Raw genomic sequence first — 15,752 nt, 5'->3', positions numbered from 1 at the left:
GGCGGACGTCGTAGCTGTGTCTCACAAGTTGACTGTTTATAAGCGTGGCACGCAACTGTTTCGCATCAAAACAAGAAAATAACTGACCTAACTGGCAAATAAAGGGTATTGCCAGTCACATATCGTGTGTGTAACAACACGATATGTGCCTGGAGCAACAACAGTTCTTGTGCAGCCATAGGTATCCTATCTCGGCGTAATTTAACTTAGGCTGGATCGCGAATATTACTGTTTTCGGAGATCAAGTTGCTGTAGCATGCCGTCGTGTAAAGCTCTATACAAATCAGAGTTCATACAAATTCGTCTATTGCGGACTCACGATCTTTACAATATTTAAAAGCCATTATTCGTAGTTACTGAACCGTGCGCCTTAAGAAGTGACATTATCAGCATGCCTTTAATTTTGGGCATTGGTGCAATTTTTTTGTTTTTTCGCAGCCAAAAATATGTTTGTTTTCATGTGTTTGCATTTTATGTATGCCTGTTTGGTATTGTTTTCCTGTAGTATACACTGTGATGCACCAGGTAGTTATGCAATATTTTATTCATTTTTTCCACCATGTTGTTTTATGCTTATTTTTATCAAAATAGCCAGGACATAATAAAAATTTATTTACCACTTTACTGATTTCACCTTGTACTTCGTGTCACTTCGGTAATGTGGCAAGCTGATGCGCATGAAACGCGTTACAGCTTCAGCCCACGTATTCTTGCGTTAACAACTGCCTTGTGCATTTGTCCTTAGCCTGACATGACAAAGATTACTGGGGATTCCTGATGATAGAACTAGGCGACATGAAAGCCCTAGCGTCGCTAATTCAATGATACGACGGCCGCTTTCCACTTCTTTTAGGGAGTCTTCGTCACTTTATTTCGTCACAATTCTTTCAGCAAAAAGTCACTCTAAATTCGCCTAATTCACCTGTCTGTGCACGCATTATCGCCTCAGTTCAATCGCGTAATCACTTTTAGAATGTTAAATGTGGCTTTCCCATCATCATCAACTAGCCCAGCACCGCGTGTTCTTCCCATCATTACCTTTCGTTGAACTCCTATCACCCAGCTAAACCCCTTTAATCCACGATTATTTACTCCTAATTCAACATTATTACAGTCTCAACACACTTCATTCACCTATCTATATTCATTGTTACTGCAGTTCACATGCTTAATTAATATTGTATACTTAATAGTGGCATTGCGCGCGCTATCACCTCTTATCCTAAGAGGATCATTTCGTGTCAACAGCACGGTTTTGAAACGACCTTGAGACGGACACCCCACCATGAGGTATGCATAAAAGGCTGTCGCATTAAAAAAACATCTGCGCTAAATAAATCATAGTAATTCTCCCGCTTTCATCATAAAACGCCACCACGAAATCGCACTGGTTACGCTACCAGCGCGCAAGCAGCGCTCGTTCTTGCCTGGAGCAAGATGGCCGCCAACCGGTTTTCCAGGCTTCAGCCGGTCGCATGGGCGCGCATAGGGGATCTCCACTCCAGAAGTTTTTTTTATAACCTCCTTGGTCGCACTTCATCGTCTGTGCTTGTGTTCATGCAATGCCTCCTTTACTAGATGCCTGCCGCGTGGAGATAAGTGGTTCTTGAGGGAAAGGGAAAGGTTGGCGCTATCTTCTGCAGCCCTTGAGGGAGCACGGCTCAGCGCCAAAGCCGCGTGGTCCGGTTTTAGTTAAGTGGTTCTTGAGGGAAAGGGAAAGGTTGGCGCTATCTTCTGCAGCCCTTGAGGGAAAAACCCGGTTCCGTGCCCTCTCCCTTTTCTCTTCTCCGCGAAAGGCAACGAGCGCCGCTTGTGGCGCATGTCTGCAACTTAGATCACGTGCTGCGGCCTTTGAGATTACTGTAGCATCTGTTACCGTCTCGGAGTCGGCAGGCGCTATAGAAGGGCCGCCGGAAGTCGTCGATCGCCGCTGCCGCAGCCGCCGGAAGTTGAAAAGGCAACGAGCGCCGCCTCACGGAATTTATGCTGAACTAAGGGAACCGCCGCCCCAATGGGAAAGCGAGCAACGCGACGGGCATCTAGTAAAGGAGGCATTGGTTCATGTTGCGCCTGTGTGAACTTCGGCAGCGCTTGTTTTCTTAAGAACTATAATATCCCCAAAGTAGTCTAGAGATTCGTTTATGGTACTTCAAAAATCTTGATGCGTAATTCGACCAAAAACGAAGTATTGGTACACGTCACATAAAAAAAAAATTAAAGGGGAAACATTGATCCCAGTACCACGCGGCAGGCAGACGGCACACGGCAACCATCGCAATAGATGTCCAAACCTAGGTGCATATCTTGAAGGCTATGTTTTTGCGTGTTGAATGCGGCGGAAACGAGTTTGGGAACCCTAAACATACCATGAACATCGGGTTTTAGACACCACCTTACCGCAGCCAAGTTAGCTAAGTAGCCAAGTGGGACCAAGTCGCGAAGTCTGGCTGGCAATCAATGCATTTGTGGCGGTAGGTTTTGGATTCGTAGCGAAGGTGTTGGTTACAGTTTATTGCGCTCGTTACTGACGAGGAGTCGCTATGTGCCTTCCTTCATTGATATTCCTTGCACTAGGAGCAGTGTCAGCGTTGTTTTCGTTTGTATGGTTGGCCATATTGCCTGTGTGCGGCGTCGCCTTCGGAACGCAAGCGTTTTCGTCACTGTCCATTGCAGTAACAGCATCCCTGGTTGCAGGGAAACTGATTCCACGCATAATTGTAAGTTAATGAATTGCTTATATTTCTTCATGGAATGGTATCTGGTATAGCGCAGCAAAACACGGACAAGAAAACAGAAAGGAAAACGACAGACGGACTCAAACTTGTTTCTTTTGGTGTCCGTGTTTTGCTGCGCTAAGCCAGATACCATTCCAAGATGACTAACCAACAAGCCCATATCGCCACCCTCGTCGATTTCATTTATTTGTTTACTTGTCGGCTCATGTTGGTAATTGACATGTTAGGCGAGAGTTCAAATGTGACGTGACAGTTTGCATGTGCTGGTGCCACTACAAATCGGCGTACTTGGTAAATTTTGTGAGCACTGCTAAGGGTTCAAGTGAATTCGTGGCGTGGCGTGGGGAGTAGGGAGACGCAGGCGGGATCCATGAAGGTTAACGTGGTTTGCATGGGCTGCATGAGCGTTGTTTGTAAACGCCAGGCCAGGGTATGCAAGTGTTATAATTTAACCTATGCACATTCGACTGCATTCGCGATATGTTGAGCGCAATGCCTGAAAAATCAATATAAATTCTGCAATTTTACTTTCCAACACCAAAATTTGATTCCGGATTAATTTTGACCACCTGGGGTTCTTTAACGTGCACCCTGTTCACGGTACACGAGGGTTTTTGCATTCTGCCCCCATCGGAATGCGGCGGACGCGGCCGGGATTCCAAACTCGAGCTCAGCAGTGTGGCTACTAGAAAGTTATGCTGAAAAAGCAAGAAACCTTGATTATGGTTGAACATCAACCTTTTTCTTGCTTTCAGTTTGACGCTTGAGTTGATGTGCAGATTGTATCCTCACGAAGAGATGCTGTCACCGATTCCTTGTCAAGTGTCTGGTCTACTCTTTAAATATATTTGTCAGTGCTTGCCTGTGGCTTGTCTCTAAGTGAACTAAGGCTTTGTAGGCCAGTCAAATAGCCCCGTGTACAAGTACAATTGCCTGTAGTCTTGGCAGTTAATGTTAGACCATGAAATTGATACATTATTGTGCAGTGTTAGAATTTTGAGCGGTATTGCTTAATACACTAAAATGCTGCTCGCTTGCTCTTACAGAAACAATGCATTCCTTTCCTGGAGCTCATGGTTACAATGTCTGCACTGGTCTTTCCACTTGTGTACATTCCACCTTGGGCCTGTCAAATGAACCTCACTCTCCTGGCTTTTCTCGATCCTTTCTTCGTCATTTTGGAAGTGTTCCAAATGCTCAGCTTGGTTCACTGGTGCAATGTGAGGGCACAAACAGGCATTGACAATGAGCCAGTGATTTGGAAGGTAAGTATGAGTTTCATTGATTCTTTACAGAAGCAGAAGAGCTTTTGGGGAGACGTTGTGGGATGCAAACAGAAATAATTGTTAATGCACAAAGAGCACTGATTGGCAGCAGCCCCGCTATCCAACTTATGCGAATATTCGAAAGTTTTTTTTTACTAGAGGTGGGTGAATATCCACCTTATAAAATATGAATTGAATACAAATAGTAAGTATTGAATATCAAATTGAACAGTTAAATGAGGACACATATGTTTACAGCAGGGATGTTTATTTTGGCATAATTAGGTACTACACCTGTAGTGACTAGGGCATAAAATAATGCCAATTATCAGGGACAAAGAATCAATTGTAAATGCAAGAACACTGATTGTCATAAAAAAAAAAAAAACCTGCATGAATAGCGTTACAATAACTTTAGGCCCTGGTCACAAACAAGTTTTCAAGAAAGAATGGCTGCGAAAAAAGACCAGAAGTTGTTCAAAAGAAATAAATAAATAAGATGCTGAAGAACTTGTGTGCCATGCAAACATCTGAAATAGCCAATTGCGAGAAAGACATTACAGATTGTAGCATAAAAGATAAAACTGTTATACAAATAGGCTGCCAAAAACACAAAATGACAGTCTAGAAGCAAAAATAACAGGTTGTAATGTATAACCTTCTGCTGCAAAACCAAAAACGAAGCTTGCATTACCTTTTTTTGCTTCCAACATTGCTTAAAACATTTTTGTCCTTGTCTTGCTTCTGATAATTTGTGATACTTTGTTTAGCAGACGGAGAACAGTAAGCAGATTTTAACGTTAGGCTGTTGCAAAATATTTAATTAGTTTCTAATATTCGAAAATATGGAATAGTTCGTTCTCAAATTTGAACCCGAATAGTTAGTGTGTTGTATTTGATTCATATTCAAAACTGCAATATTTGCCCATTCATAAAAATTATGAATATTTGCACAAGCCTAGCATTAATATTCTTTAGAACACTTTCAGGTTTTGGTGCTTCCTTTAACAAAAGGGTTGTGCAATGTTCTCTTTAAAGTTTTAATTCAGTATTTCATTTTGGTGAATAATAATGTTTTGTTTTTAATATACTTCTGTTTTTTCAAAGTTCCGTAATGAATAACGCTCTGTTACCCATTGCAAGTGACACAGTGTTGAGGGTTATTTTAACTTTGTCGACAGATGAAAGGACATTTGACAGAAAAAAGAAAAGCTTTTATTTTGTGCAGGCAATAGTGCTGTCTCTTGCTGTAGCCAGCTGGGTTTCTTCTCTTTTCTTGCTGCTGAATATTTTTGAAGGATCGGACACAAGGTAGGTTTGTTTTGGCTTCTGCTGTGGTGACTCCATGAAAATAGCATTGCTTTCACATCTCAGATTTTCATATGTCAAAATGTGAGCACCATGTGGACAGTTTCTACATTTTGCCTTGTCTTTGTACTGTATTTGCACAATTGTAATGCGAGCTTTTTTAGAAATTTCCGACCTGAGAAAGCCGCTCACGTTATATTCAGATTTGTGATATGAATAACATGTCTTTTTTTTTCTATAAGGTGAGTCAAGCGAGTGGTCTTCCAAGTCGAGTGGTGGACCACTGCGCTGTCTGTGAAAGGCTTTGGCATGTTTGAGTGTGTTGTGGACATTTCTGAAGTGCTGCCTCTCCAATAATTTTAGTGGGTGTCATGGAAGGGGACGCCACACTCGCAAACAGTGACAAAGGCATCAGCACTCATTCAGTCATTTTATTTTGCGATGGCAGTTCGCAGTAACGATGAATAAAGCCTTGTAGGCATCTGATTTTATGTGTTTCCTGTTACTTCGTATTATAATTGTGATGTATTCTTTCTTTTTCTGAAAAACCGAAAGTCCTCCCTCTCGTTATATTCTTGGTTGTGTTATTTGCGTGCAAATACAGTACATTGTAAAAAGAATTTGCACTGTTTTAAAAAGGCTTATGTTTTCCCCAAAGAATAATACTCGTCTATCTTGCGTGCCTACCTTCTCTTTAACACTGCGTGTGCAGTACTTTCAGGTCATGAACGGCATGCTGGAAATTAGTGAGCACAGAAATAAAAGAAGTGTGTACAATGTTGATGACTAATAATGTTAAGGGACAAGGTGAAGGCTGCGACAACCTATTTTAAAATGCACTGCTATGAGTAACAAGGGGAACTGGGTAGAAGGTTATGCACCCTTTTTAAGGATATGGGTAAAATTTAAGACTTGTGCATCTGCAGTTCGATTCTAACAACTTTAAAATGAGATTTTGGGCTTACTGCTACTTTCTTTTCACTCAGATTTTACAAACCAGAATTTTTTGGTCTGCATCATTCAATAATATGTTTGACATTGTTGTTTGCCTTGTTCCAATTAGTTGCCAACAAGCATCGAAACCAGTATCTGCAGTGGCCAACTTCTCTGATGGGGAGGCGGATTTTTATTTTTTTCCTACAAGCCAAGCAACCAAACAAACCGAACGTTCAGCTGAATGATTCAGACCAGAACAAGCGTGACATTAGCGCAACATTTAAGAAAAAAAAAAAGAAAAACAGCAGCAGTAGTAAGTGCAGAACATTCTTTTAATGTTTCTAGTTAAAAAAAAAAAAAACCCTTAGGTCATTGTATACTGTAATATCTGCAGTCTTCACTTTCGTGCCCACGATGACCAAGATCAGAAAGGTTTCCCCATCTTAAGCTGCTGCCCAAAGTATCCTATAACACATTGCCTTTAACTTCCATGAAGCCTATTTGTGGTGCTGCACATTGGAATTCCTTGCCAAGACATTTGCTTTGAATGATAAGAGCTCATGTTTGATAACAAAGTGGGTGACAGCTTTCTGTCGTATGCTCACGTTCCTCTGTCTTGAAAAGACGGTATTCGGGCTTATTGAATTTTGCTAGGGCACGTTGCCGGGCTAGTTGGCTTGGATTCATAATAGACATGGAGCAGCGCAACACGACAGGGATCAAGAATATTGTTACGGGGAGATTTACAGAAAAGGGGGTTTATTACACTATGTACAAGAAGACTAAATGTTGGGGAACAACAACAAAGATGGCGAACCACAGTTTCACGTCTTCCTCGTCTCTTCGGCTCTATGCTTCAGCATCTTCTTTGTCTGCCGGACAACTGGCTCATAACAATATTAAGACACATACACAGCGCAAACTTTCAACTAAAAGTTTTATTTGGGCGCATGTGTTATTTATACAATGACAGCAGATCAATAATAAAACCAAGGAGACAAACATATAAAGATACAGTACAGTAACCACACGTGTCATCACTCTAATCACAGCGCACCTGGTCATTTCACGGCAATGATTCTAGATACCTCTTTTTTTTTCTCCGATAAGAGTAAGAAAAAAGGTATCTAGAATCATTGCCGTGAAATGACCAGGTGCGCTGTGATTAGAGTGATGACACGTGTGGTTACTGTACTGTATCTTTATATGTTTGTCTCCTTGGTTTTATTGAATGTTCTGAGAAAAAAAATATGATCGCGGAGATCTCATGAGCCATGTCATGATGCATCATGATTGAGTTAATGTCTAAATATGTGGCAAAATATATATAGAGACAGAACCTTTCAATATCAATCATTGTACATAGTTGGGGAACGGAATTTAGGGTATGAACACTATGCATTTGTGGCTAACATGCCTCTTTAGGGGGTATTACAGGAGGGTCATGCAGTTTCAGTTTGGAATAATTAGCTCAATGGCAGCCCTATAAATGAGCAGCGTTGGCCCCTTGGCAGAGTTCTGTGCTGTTTGAGGAGTGCGGTTCTCAAGTATTGCTCTTTCACCCTACAGCTATGTATTTACAAACATTAGTTGCACTAGTAAGCTCATATTTTGCTATAAGAGCAGCGCTCTAGTGATAAATTCTCATGCTGATATTTTTGCAATGTTCTTGTTACAGACTTGTGGCAGCAGTCCTTGTACTTAATGTTCTAGCTCATGTTGCCTGTGTGTATGTGGACTCAGGTGAGCAACACGATATATCCCTTTAAATATGTCAGTGGTTTCAGTGGACATACAGCTGATAAACTGTGCTAAGTATGACAGGTTACTGAATATATTTACCGTAAAATACCGTGGAAGCACGCAGTTTCACACAAGCGTATTAATAGGTATTAACATTTCCAAAACTTAAGAATTCGGAAAATTATATGTTAAGCGCCCACCCCCTCCAAAGTGCCCGCATGGGAGAGAAGACTCCTAAAGGGAACCTCCGGAAGCCTTCACGCCAAGACATGCTGAACTTTGTGTCGACGGCTTGGGCTGCTGTGTCTTAAGAGATGGTCGCGTGATCCTTCAAGGGGTGTGGGATCAGTGTCGTGTTGGACAGCAGTGAGGACGGGCACTTGCATAACCTGACTTGCAGGCACCGGAGAGCCCGTGGTGTGTTAAATTCGCACGAGTGTCGGCGACGAATTCATTGACCTCCTATTCTGCACCGACTCGAAAGAGTCGTTCGCTGGGTTCAGTGACGATGAGTAGGCGGTAGTGTACCCCGTCATTTACGATTTGAAAATAAACACGCTTTCTTCGATTCCGTAGCTCTGCCTTGAAACCACCTTGGTTTTTACTGCTTCGACTCGACAAGCGCCCATATCCAGATTAACTCAATTTTCAGTGAAAGGGGGTGGGCACTTCCGCGGTATTTTACGGTAAGTCCTTGTGAGGAAGATCACCCCACATGGATAATTGGAGCCAAATTGGAATGCTCAATTTAAATGTATTTGGTTTGGGATTCTTTAGGAACTTATTATGGGGGGCATGATTAATTACTCAGTCAACCATTGTCTAAGGCATCAACACCGAGCGAGTCAAGTGCCACTGTGGTCCACTGGAATTTGGTTCTAAGGCATGGTTTCGTTGCCTCTTTCACCCATTTTTATTGTTAGTGGTCTGTGTTTAGTGGTTGTAGGTAAGACTTTCACTTATAATACAGTGGGGCCGATACAGAGGTGCTGATGCAGAGGGCGAGTGCTACCGTGCAATGTTGTTGTGGGATGCATTTATTGTCGAATGCCAAGTATTGTAGCTCTCTGAGGTGCATGGGCTTTTGTGCAGCTGTTTTGAGACATCTGAAGATTTAGATGCCGTGTTGGTGGAACACTTGGGAATGACAGCCTTTCCTCTTCTCCCACAACCCTCTTCCTCTGTGGCAGCTGAGAGAGGAGGATGGCAGTCGTCTTCCACCGCAGCGCTCGCTTCACTTGAGACAACACGCATATACAGTTAAACCTGCTTATAAAAAACCTCCATATCACGAATTCCTGAATATAACGAAGTTTTTCTATTCCCTGTCGTTACTCCATAGAAGCATATGTATTTGAGACCTCTACGCAACGAAGTGGCAGCGGGAGACCGAATTTTTCCCGCCGACAACCTGGAGATTTCGCCCCGAATTTTGTCATCTTTGTGCGAGCAGCAACCGGAAGCACCTTCTCCGCCGTGGCAAAATGCGAAGCGGCAACGTCGCGCTTGGCGTGCTCGAATTTGCGGCAACTGCGAGGCGAGAGCAAGCGCACGTGTGCGTGCGTGTGAGCGTGCGCGAGGCGGGCCTGCATCCCTCGACCCGGTGATCTTGCCGCCGCGGGCGTGACCTTTCCCCCTTCCATCGATCAAACCTGATCCCGTCGCTTGCTGCAGCTGGCCTGCCCGCCAAGCCGGCACTCTCCTTTTCCAGTTGATGTTGCCGAAGGAAAAAACCGAAGGGTTTTTGACGCGGCCCGGGCCCGGGTCAAAAAGCACTCGCCGTGTCCGAGTCCGGCCCGGGCCGTGCCGGGCCCGGGCTACGGGAAATCGGGGCCCGAGCCCGGGCCCCAATTTTCCGTAGCCCGGACTCGATTACCCGATTTCCTGGGCTCGATTACCCGATTTCCCGGACTTACCCGCCCGAGCCCGTGCAGTGCTCTAAGGCAGGGAGGTTAACTATGCTGAGCCCGGTAGGCTACCCTGCACGCGGGAAGGGGGAGAAGGGATTGAAAGAGAAGGAAGAGAGAAGTTCACAGTTCACACGTTGCACATTTACAGTTAAGCGTTCATCGCTGAGTTTCGTCACAGGCGTTCATACAGGCTTGTGCACTTCAAAAAACACAGCAGCGCCTTTGTAGCCCTGCACATAGCAGACGCACGAGGCCACGCGCCCAAGATCTTTTCCTCCGTAAAAGGCCTGTCGTCTAAGTGCCCCAAAGCCGTCCGAAGGGCAATCCTCTCATCTTCGTATCTGTGGCAGTCACATAAAAGTAGGAGTTCTGCAAAATATACATTAGAAATGCGAAGATAGAATGGAATATACAAATGCGAAGATACAACTCGCTAAAGGGCAAAAAAGAGTCGCTGGAAACAAAGTTCACTGCTTGTATACACAACACCTCGCAACAAGATATTTAAATATACGTCTAAGTCTCCAATAAATCTACGTATTTAAGCAAGCGTCACTGTATATTATACGTCAAACAAGACAAATAAGCACATTGTGGAGTCAGAGATAGTAAACTTTGCGCACAGAAAGACAGATGATCTAGGCAAGAACAAAACTATGATCGCAGAAATCATGATATGTACTCGGGCCATGCAGCGGTCAAGACAGCACCATACAGGTAGAATAATAGAGGAATAACGCAGAAATCAGTTCGAAAATGTGTAATTTAACTGCCTGCACAGCGGCAACAATTATTCTGCACCCAAAATAAAAGGAGGGTTTTGCTTCGTTTCAAAAAAAAATATAAAAGCAGGTAGCTAAAAAGGAAAGAAAAGGACAAACGAAAGCCACAGATGATGCGGCAAGTTACTACCCAATATCCGAGTGTGTTTTTGGCAAATGCCGCGTGGGCCGGGCTTTCAATGAGCAAGGTCGGTCAAAATTGGTTATTGATATCGTCGTAATTTTCGTATTCGCATGATAATTTTAATCATGATGCTGACTGCTAGAATGAACGGCTGAAATTTCTGTGGTTTTAAAAGCTAACGAACACTCATACGTTTTCATAATTACGAGCTTATGGACCTGAAGAAACAGAGCTTTTTACTTGCATTGATTTTTGCTGCTTCGCTATCTAAACGAGAAACTTCTCTCGGCGGGGAAGTTGAGCGAAGCGGTCAATGACTTGGGACACGTTGATGTCGACGTCTCTGTGGGTGTATATAAGCACCAGTCTAACCATGCGTTCCACAGACATTGTAGAGCGCAAGTAGGTTTTTAGTAAACTCTTGTTAAAAAATATTCTCTCTGCGCTGGCAGTGGTCACTGGAAGGGTGAATAAAATCTGGAACAGTTTGTACACATTTACATAGAACCTGCAGTCGCAGTGAGAGAGGGCATCCATTCCGGTGCTGAAACCTAAATCACTCGCTTGATGTAGTTGGCATCCTTGTTTAGGTACCTTGCACAAACAGTAGGCTGTTCGATTCCACCGATGTCCGTCGTTTCGTCAGGAAGTATGGAGAAGCAGCCTGATTTCGCAACTAGGCTTTCTTTTATAATTTCGCCACAAATTTCTATAATTTTGTTTTGTGCATCATCATCATTATCGTCATCATCAGCCTATTTTATGTCCACTGCAGGACGAAGGCCTCTCCCTGCGATCTCCAATTACCCCTGTCTTGCGCTAGCGTATTCCAACTTGCGCCTGAAAATTTCCTAACTTCATCATCCCATCTGGTTTTCTGCCGACCTCGACTGCGCTTCCCTTCTCTTGGTATCCGTTCTGTAACCCTAATGGTCCACCGGTTATCCATCCTACGCATTACATGGCCTGCCCAGCTCCATTTCTTCCACTTAATGTCAACTAGAATATCGGCTATCCCCGTTTGTTCTCTGATCCACACCGCTCTCTTCCTGTCTCTTAACGTTAGTCCTAAGATTTTTCGTTCCATCGCTCTTTGTGCGGTCCTTAACTTGTTCTCGAGCTTCTTTGTTAACCTCCAAGTTTCTGCCCCATATGTTAGCACCGGTAGAATGCAATGATTGTACACTTTTCTTTTCAACGACTGTGGTAAGCTCCCAGTTAGGATTTGCCAATGCCTGCCGTATGCACTCCTACCCAATTTTATTCTTCTGTAAATTTCTTTCTCGTGATCAGGGTCCCCTGTGAGTAATTGACCTAGATAAACGTACTCCTTTACAGACTCTAGAGGCTGACTGGCGATCCTGAATTCTTGTTCCCTTGCCAGGCTATTGAACATTATCTTTGTCTTCTGCATATTAATCTTCAACCCCAGTCTTACACTTTCTCGGTTAAGGTCCTCAATCATTTGCTGTAATTCGTCTCCATTGTTGCTGTTTTGTGCATCCGGGCTTAAATACGAGAAATTACTGGGGCAACTTTCCAAATGGTTCTTCAGATATATATCTCCACAATCAGCTCGCATGCGAAGAAGCGCTCTGAAAATACCTGTATTTTCTTAGGCGCCTATGCTTAAATCCATAGGGCCACTGTCCCTGTGGCCACGGAGAGCCAGACCTTGTAGCCCGCAAAAAGAATTTCCTCAATAATAGGCCATTTCCTTTCTCCTGTTTTCTCATATTTTACTTTGCCTGCCCTGGTCCAGCTGATCGATCACATTGGGCACGCGTCCTGAAAATGTTTGGAGAAAATTATCACCTGCTAGCTCACAGTCACGGTAATATTTAGTATTTTCGTGTGTGTGGAAGATTGCGAGCGCGTGCTTTCATTTCTGGAACGGCTTGGACACGAGGGCTCCAGTGCACGCATGTTGGTCCAAGTTTATAACAGCATTAACCCCATAAAGTTTCATAATTGAAAATCTTTTAAAGCACGCCTTTGGAAATGTCAGTGCACCTTTCGCGTCAAAAGTTTATGAGAACTTTACACCCATAAAACTTCGGAATTGAAATCTATGCGCTCCGTAGATTCTGCGGCCACTGCGAGATGCTGCAACGCGCCCGCTCGCTATCGAAAAGCCCTTGAAAGTTTGTGCTCGGATGGGGCTCCTTGCGTTACGTGACCCGAGGTGCCACTAAATCCACCCCAGGTGCCACGAAATCCAGCCCGAGTTTGCAATGTTCGTGGCGAAATGTTATTCGAGCATGAAAAACACATTGTAGACAGACTGTAGAATGATTGCCGGCGTCGGTGGTAGCTTTGGTCGGCGGTGCATGCCGGCACGAAAAAATTTCGGGGTTGGGGGGGGGGCTGAAGCCCCATCAGCCCCCCCCCCCACTGGCTGTGCGCCTGATTGGTTGTATGTACAGCTTGGGTCAGATAGAGGGAATGTGAAGCACCCTGGCATAACCAGCCACGTCAATTTGTGTAACGTCATTAAAGCTTTATTATGGCATTATTTGCTATTATTTCAACTAACGTAGACTTGTGAAGCTCACCTGCACTGCTTCCTCGCTGGAGTTTATATATGTTGACAAAGCTGAGTTCTCACCTTGGCAAACAGGAGCATATGTTGCCGATGCAAACTCTACTGGACATTTAAAACTTATGGAAACCAGACTACTGACTGTTACCTCTCAACACAAGGGCACCAAATAACTTTTTCTTTGGCAATTTGTGCCATGCAATATGGCAACAGCACAGAGTGCATTCAACAGGTGAAGCTGTAGGATTTCCAGAAGAGTGAGACCTGCCCATTGCATGGGAAAGGCTAGACTGGAGTGCTCCACAGTGGCACCAATCAAGTTTGCAAGCATCGCTGAATTGTCAGCATTGTTTAGTGACTGGAGTGAAACATTAATTCATATTGCACGTTACCCATGTTTCTTGTCTGTGGCTTCATTTCAAGCCTACTTGGTTTGGGTTACTGCATTTAAATGAGTAGTGTGTTACTTGCCGTGGTGGCCTATGGTGAATCTGCTGCAAATCCAGAAATCACAGGTTGTATTCTTGGCCACGGTGACTGCATTATGAGGGGGCAGAACACAAAGCTTTGGGTGCACATTAAAAAAAAAATTCCAGGTAGTCAAAACTAATATGAAGACCTCTTACATCATCCCCCCTCTCGCACACATGCAAACAAAGAAACAAACTACGGTTTCTCTCACAGCCTGTGTTGCCTTGGGACATCCAAATTTGTCAATGTGATCCAATGCTTTGTTTATGCTGTGTTGTGAAAATGGTGTCATTAAGCAGCTTTTATACTTATATAATTTTTTTAGTTTTTTGATGTGTGAGATATGCCCATTATCTTTCTCTCACAGGTATCATAAGTGATGCGGCATTGGTTCTTTTAATGTCCCTGTTAATAATGAGACTGGGCCCCTACGAGACAAAGATTCATGAAACCCTCTGCACAGTTGCGCAATCAAACCATCCAGAGTAAGTGTGCTCCATTTTGGCAATGCATCTACATAACATACCGTAATGTTTAAGCGTGCTTGCAGCTAGTGTTGGCACAACCCTAATGTTGCTATTTCTGCTGGCAACCTCAGCTCCTAGCTTAATTTACTCGTAAATAAAAACTTGCACAGTAGGAGGTCTACTGTGATAATGCATACACAGTGGGCCAAGAACATTAGTACTGGTTGGTCTGTTTGCAGTGATCTTCAGATGCTTTTCAAAGCACTGCTGACCTGCTGTGGTAGCTCAGCGAGTATGGGCGATGCACTGCTGAGAACGAGGTTCGGCCATGACGGTTGCATTTCAATCAGGGTTAAATGCAACAATTCTCCTGCACTTAGATTTAGGTGCAGATTAAAAAACCCCAATTAGTTGAAATTAATTCAGAGTTCCCCACTTTGGTGTGCCTCATAATCAGATAACGATTTTGGCATGTGTAACCACAGAATTTATTTTATTTTTAAAAGCGGTGCTGATCATAGCTCCAATAATTTTTTTAATGTTGCGTAGATTCTAGGTGTAAGCAAACATATTCGAAGCTTCGAATAAGAATTAAATATTACACACTAACTATTTGTCTTCGAAAATGAACTGTTCGGCATTTTTGAATACCGATCATCATTATCATCAGCCTATATTTATGTCCACTGCAGGACGAAGGCCTCTCCCTGCGATCTGCTATTACCCCTGGCTTTCACTAACTGATTACAACTTGCACCTGCAAATTTCCTAACTTCAGCACCCCACCTAGTTTTCTGCCGTCCTCGACTGCGCTTCCCTTCTCTTGGTATCCATTCTGTAACCTTAATGGTCCACCGGTTATCTATCCTACACATTACATGGCCTGCCTGATATTAATCCAATGCAAATACCGATACTAATAAAATATTTTGCACCAACGGACTGTTAAAGTCGGGTTACTGTTCTCTGGCTGCTAAACAAAGCAAATTATCAAAAGTGCAACAACACCAAACATTTTTGAAGCAATGCAGAAACAAAATAGGTAATGCAAGTCTTGTCTTTGGTTTCGTGGCAGAAGCCTACATGGTAATCTGCGATTTTTGCTTGTATTCTGTCATTTAGTGTTTCTTGTGGTCTAGTCGTCTAGCAATTTTATCTTTTAAGGCAGGAGCCTTAAGTGGCTCATACCCCGGAAAGCCTTGAACAAAATGCGTCGTCCGGTCCAGTGGTACAAAAATTGTCATCATCAGCAATGGCTTATACCCCCCTAAGCAAGCAAAAATGCACTGGCTCATCCCTCTCATAATGCAGAGGCTACAAGCATTCAGAAAAGTGAAGCCAACAGTGCATACGTTCGTAGGAATCACGCATACAACGTACAGAAACGTGGTGTCTAGTCGAGTGGTTAAAAAAAAAAAAGAAAACGTTACCTTCTTAATGGCTCATACCCCCCGTAAGCAAAAGCTCAT

General features: G+C 43.5%; 1 protein-coding gene across 1 annotated transcript; it reads left to right on the top strand.

The window, feature by feature from the left end:
- The first annotated feature begins 2,347 nt into the window (after window positions 1–2,347).
- Window positions 2,348–14,321, top strand: LOC119435059 (uncharacterized). Its single transcript, XM_037702027.2, has 5 exons — window positions 2,348–2,717; window positions 3,782–4,000; window positions 5,229–5,311; window positions 7,923–7,987; window positions 14,184–14,321. Exons 1-5 carry the CDS (start codon window positions 2,541–2,543, stop codon window positions 14,303–14,305), a joined length of 666 nt encoding a protein of 221 aa, XP_037557955.2. The 5' UTR covers window positions 2,348–2,540; the 3' UTR covers window positions 14,306–14,321.
- The last annotated feature ends 1,431 nt before the right edge of the window (window positions 14,322–15,752 follow it).

The sequence above is a fragment of the Dermacentor silvarum genome, unplaced genomic scaffold (assembly GCF_013339745.2).
Source record: "Dermacentor silvarum isolate Dsil-2018 unplaced genomic scaffold, BIME_Dsil_1.4 Seq407, whole genome shotgun sequence".
NCBI lineage: Eukaryota > Metazoa > Arthropoda > Arachnida > Ixodida > Ixodidae > Dermacentor > Dermacentor silvarum.
Note: the sequence above shows the minus strand (reverse complement) of the source record. Positions and strands in the feature narration are given on the sequence as shown.